This window comes from Pithys albifrons, chromosome 15, assembly GCF_047495875.1.
Source record: "Pithys albifrons albifrons isolate INPA30051 chromosome 15, PitAlb_v1, whole genome shotgun sequence".
Taxonomy (NCBI): domain Eukaryota; kingdom Metazoa; phylum Chordata; class Aves; order Passeriformes; family Thamnophilidae; genus Pithys; species Pithys albifrons.
This window is the reverse complement of record NC_092472.1, coordinates 13,609,149-13,614,122: the sequence shown is the minus strand read 5'-3', so window position 1 is coordinate 13,614,122 and position 4,974 is coordinate 13,609,149. Positions and strand designations below refer to the sequence as shown.

The 4,974-nt window shown below is 43.3% G+C and overlaps 1 protein-coding gene across 2 annotated transcripts in view; it reads left to right on the top strand.

The window, feature by feature from the left end:
* The window catches only part of GRIA1 (glutamate ionotropic receptor AMPA type subunit 1), a 120,469-nt gene extending 116,401 nt beyond the window's left edge, over window positions 1-4,068 (top strand). For both annotated transcript variants that reach the window (XM_071570522.1, XM_071570523.1), the window contains exon 16: window positions 1,156-4,068. In XM_071570522.1, the coding sequence (XP_071426623.1) occupies window positions 1,156-1,344 (189 nt within the window). In that variant the 3' untranslated portion in view covers window positions 1,345-4,068. The remainder of the gene's footprint in view (window positions 1-1,155) is intronic.
* The last annotated feature ends 906 nt before the right edge of the window (window positions 4,069-4,974 follow it).

Below are 4,974 nucleotides of genomic sequence, written 5' to 3'. Positions count from 1 at the left end.
AATTAATGTCCCTGGAAATACAAATAATTAAATAATAATTTCTGCCTACACAGTAAAGCATGGCACAAACACACAGTGAAAGAGCGTCAGAGTGCAATAGCTCCATGGTTTTAGTCTAAAGAAGATTCTGTCATGCTGCTGACTTCCCTGTGTTCTTGAAATGACTCACTAACTCACGCCAGTGTTAGCTTGTGGTGCTCTTGCCATGTTGAAACCAGCCACTATGGGAAGTAATCCATGTTCCCAATGTTAACATCGGCTCTAGGCTTGTCCCTTTGGCTGTCTCCCAACATCAGTGGTTGCCCCATAAAGCCAGCCAGCAGAGCCCAGGTTCTCTCTGGGGTTTGGCCCAGATACTGCTCTGAACCCAAACTCTTCTCAGCAAGTCCTTACATTTTCCCTGGGTGACTTGCAGATCCCACCAGACAAGAAGGCTTCTCTAGCCCCAGCAATGCATTAAGTAGGCTGGGTTTGAGCAGCTTTGAGCTATTTTGTTTCAAATTTATCTGTTATGGATAATTCTTCACCTGAATATCCCAAATCAGAAAGAATGATAGTGCTCTTGGAGATAGCTTGAATGCAAAGAAATCAAAACTGAATTAATCTTTTAGCTTAAGTGTTGTACACAGGTGATTTCCTTAGATCTCTGAAGGAAAACCTTTTGGATGGTATCTGGAACAGGAAGATGAGAGTGGGTTTCCTGAACTAGGTTTGCATTTCCTAGTTGCCTCAGTCACCAGGGTAGACAAAAACATAGGCACATGCTCAACTTCTCACATGAGGAAAGTTTAACATATGCTTGGAATGAGTCAGAGTCCACTCTGCAGAACAGGCCTGGAGTATTCACAGCATCTCTATGGGGGAAGTGTTTATAATACCTCTGCTCAGATCCAGGATGACTGTTCTTATGTTGTAGAGTTTGAATAGTTTTTTCATATGGCACAGATGCTTTACACCCCAAAATACTGCTGAAGTTAATTTTGCATGTAGAAGAAGGGTGAATTAACAAAGCAGATGCAGTGGGGACATGCAGAAAGTGAGAGTTTGCATGGAGACAGGGAGTGAGAGAACAGTGACAGGACAACACTGGTTAATATTGTAATTTCTTCAGCATTACTAAGGACAGGGGGAGACCCCCCCGTCTTTCCTAAAAAGGGTTTTTGTTTAATCCCACAGCAATCAATCAACGAAGCCATACGGACATCAACCCTTCCCAGGCCAGCTGCAGCAGGAGGCAGTGGAGAAAATGGACGTGTGGTCAGCCACGATTTCGCCAAATCCATGCAGACAATCCCATGCATGAGCCACAGCACTGGCATGTCCCTGGGAGCTACGGGATTATAATTGGCCTTTTGACCCATTGCCTGGGTGAGAGCAGGGACAGCCCAATCCACCCCTCCAGAGCCAAAAAACATACCCAACACCAACAAGAAAAATGATGATGACAGAAGGGACAATTGGATGGATCTCAAGGAAATCAAATTTATTTCCCTTTTATTTGCAAACAGATCCACTGGCAGGAGAACAGAAACAGGTCTGTACTGCAATAAGGAGAGTGTAATGGGATTTAACAGACTCGTGAACCATCCCTGATCAAAGAACCACTGGAACACTAATGAGGACTACGCCATTTTGTTTTAACTTGGTTGTTAATAAGTCTTAGTGTGTGCAATATATATATTTTTTCTTACTAATTCCTGTGGTGTCAGGGTAACATCAGCCCATTCCCCCTTCCCTGCTCAGTCCTTCAGCCTGGTTTAGTTTGGTATGTAAACCACAGTGTCTGAGCTACTAACAGCAAAAAAAGAAAAACCGATACATGGCGAGTTGAACTCCCTGCAGGGCGTCATCATTGACCCCTCTTGTCCATTGTGATTCTGCCTTTGTTGTTCTATTGTGAACTCGGGCTGTGGAGTTATTGCAACGAGGCAGACAGAGCTGTTACTGGCTCTCCCTGAAGCAGGAAGGACTTGATGCTAGAAGGAACCTGAACAAAAACATTAGGCTGTTTTACAGGGGGCAAAGTCATGGGTGAGTTTGGAAACCCCAGGTAACCTGAGGACAAAGCACTAATGCTTACAGAGATCATGAGTGGAGGCTCAGGAGAAGAATCGTGTGCCTGGAGTGGAGAGCATCATGCGTGGCAGGCTGGAGCAGATGGTTGGTCTAAGATCATGGTTGGCTGCTGTTTAAGCAAGAGGGAAAGTAAATCTGGTTTCCCCTCACGTGTGACCCTCCTGCCAAGGTTATAGGGGGCTAATAAGCAATTGTGAACCATTTCTTCATTGCTTAGCTTCTGCGTGTCCTCCCTTTTCGGTGGTCACATAAGGGAACCACCTTGAGCAGGGAATATACCATCTCGAGACATCCAGTTCTAGATGGCTGCCTATTAACCAGTACAACATACTAGAAGTCATGGGGCTGCAATGGGAATATCCCTGCCTTTCTGCTCTGAAATTCCTTTATGGCCATTTTTTCTGAGAGGGACATTTTGTAGATAGTTGGCCAGAATGGATGCCTGGAAGGAGCTGCTGAAGCAAACCAAGGAGGAGATCCTACAAGAGTTTAACACTGAACAGCATCAGGGCTGGTCAGACTCAACCTCCCTGTCAAGTTGAGGTCTGCCTGAGTACAAAGCCAACAGTAGCAGATTCCCATTCATGTGTCCTTGGAGAGTGGAAAGCATCCATAAGCCAGGAGAGCAGCAGGTTGCTGACCCCAAACTCGATGTTAGAGAAACCTACAGTGCCAGACAGGCAGCTGGGAGTCCAGCCACAGGCATGGAGAACAAGGGGACAAGGATGGTTTTCTAGGACTGCACAAAACGTTCATTCTGTGAATCTCTGGCATGGACAGACAAATGCTTCCTACACTGGTGGGCCTGAGACACCTCCCCAGAAGTGAAGGATTGCCAGGAGAGCATCTGGAGAGGAAGATATGTGGGGCAGGAACCACAATGAACCCACTTAGCCTTGTTCCATCTCACATGCCCATCACTGATGGCAAATTGAGTTCAAAGGTTCTCACAGAGCCCAACAAATATCTGTCCAGAGGCTGAGCTGCTATTGGAGTCTTCTGACCTGCTTTTTCTCTTTCTTTGGCCTCTCTTTTTCTTTTCTTTTTTTTTTCCTTCTTTATTTTTCTGCAACATAGCAAGAGAGAAGAAGTAAAAGAAGGGAGACAGGTGAAGAGAAAATTACGCAGGCAAATGACTGCCACAGGTCTATGAGGAGAATCTGGAAGCATGATTGGAAGTTGTATGAGTATCAGTTTCCATTAGTGTGGAAATGTGCAGAGCAATACATTTACCACCTTTAAGTTCAGCCTGGTCTGAAGCATCTGTTCCACTTATCCACTAACCATGAAACACTTTGAAGACCAGCAAGTTGGAGTCAAGTTCCTATGCCTGGGCACAGCATTCCTTGTGCCAATACGTCTCCACCATTGTGATCTTCACCTCTCATCAATCTGAACATGAACTCTGTTGTCAGCCACTCCAAACACTACTTCAGGATGCTTTCTGTTGTTTAGAATTATTTTAACCCACTTTTCTTAATTGTAACTTCAGTTCTGTGTAAGTGCTAGCACAGTGGAGGCATCCCACAGGCTAGCCTGTTTCCATGCCCAGAGCCCTTAGATGGATCTCCTGACCTAGCCATGACCTGGACCTTTCCATAACAGTGCACCACTGACTGCTGTGTTGGGAGCAGGCTGTTGAGACCCATCAGTGCCCCATCCTTCTCCAAAAACAGGACCATGTGGCAGCAGGTCATGGCAGCTGGACGGTGTCATGAGCAGCAGTAGCACAAGGACTGGCCACCTGTGATGTGAAGGTGTGAGATGCAGCTGTCAAAGGCTTTTGATCAGTGGAGGGATTAAAAAAAAAAGAAAGAAAAAAAAAACATGAATAGGACAAAAGCGTGGAAAATGTAAACTTGTAATATGTATTTTTACTACACTTTTCTTAAAAATAGAGTAATGGTAAAACTCTTAAATACATTGACATTTTTTCTCAACAGGATTCCATATTTAACAGTTTTGGCTTTCATTAAATTTTGCTCTTTGGTACCTGGATCTTTTATTTAACAGTTATATTTGTTTTAACTCTCTTTTGGTTTTTTTTATTTTATTTTTTTCTTTAGCAGTACTGCAAAGGATTTTGCTTTATCAAATGCAACAGTGTTTTTCTTTTCACGTTCTCTGTTTTTCAAGCACCATTTTTATTGATAATTATTATTTACACAAAAATGAAACTGTCAGCTGGAATTTTAGCACCAAGGATCCATGATCTATTTTTCATACCTGTCCATGACGTTTTGTGCCAGTGCTGGATGTGTGGAAATGAAAATGATGTTATCCCTCAGGCAATATTACCCAACCTGAATCAAAAGAGATTTCTTCGATTATTGCTGTGTCTGACTTGTGAACAGCAGCCAAATAAACTGCTTCAGGTTGAAATTGGGAATCTATCTAGTATTTACCCAAAAGTCAGGAAACTAAATATTCATTGGGTTCAAAAATTAATGATTTTGCTTTGTTTGGAAACTTGTGGGGTTATTTTTTGAGGAGGGCTATTAGAGAACTTTAGCTTGTTTTTACAGAGAGAGAAGACATGGCCAGCTCAGAGATAACTCAGAACCAGCACTGGTCCAAAATTCCTTATGAGGATCAGGTTTTCTAGGAGCTCTCATGCTGCTTCAAAGGCTTGGACATTTAAAGTGTTTCTTACTCAGTTTTCACACAATTGATCTGCTAAATTCCTCATCCAAAATCCTGTTGAAGGGGGAAAGAGAGGAGGATTTAAAGGGCCTTGGACATTTATGCAAATGCTGACAGCTGCTGAGGTAAATTACACTCATTAATGTCATGCTTTCATGTAGCTCTTGATGTCATGGACCTGGAAGGACTTTCCTTCCCATATCCTCATTCCCATTTATTGGCTGGGAAAGCTGAGACACAGAAGTGTCTTTTGAG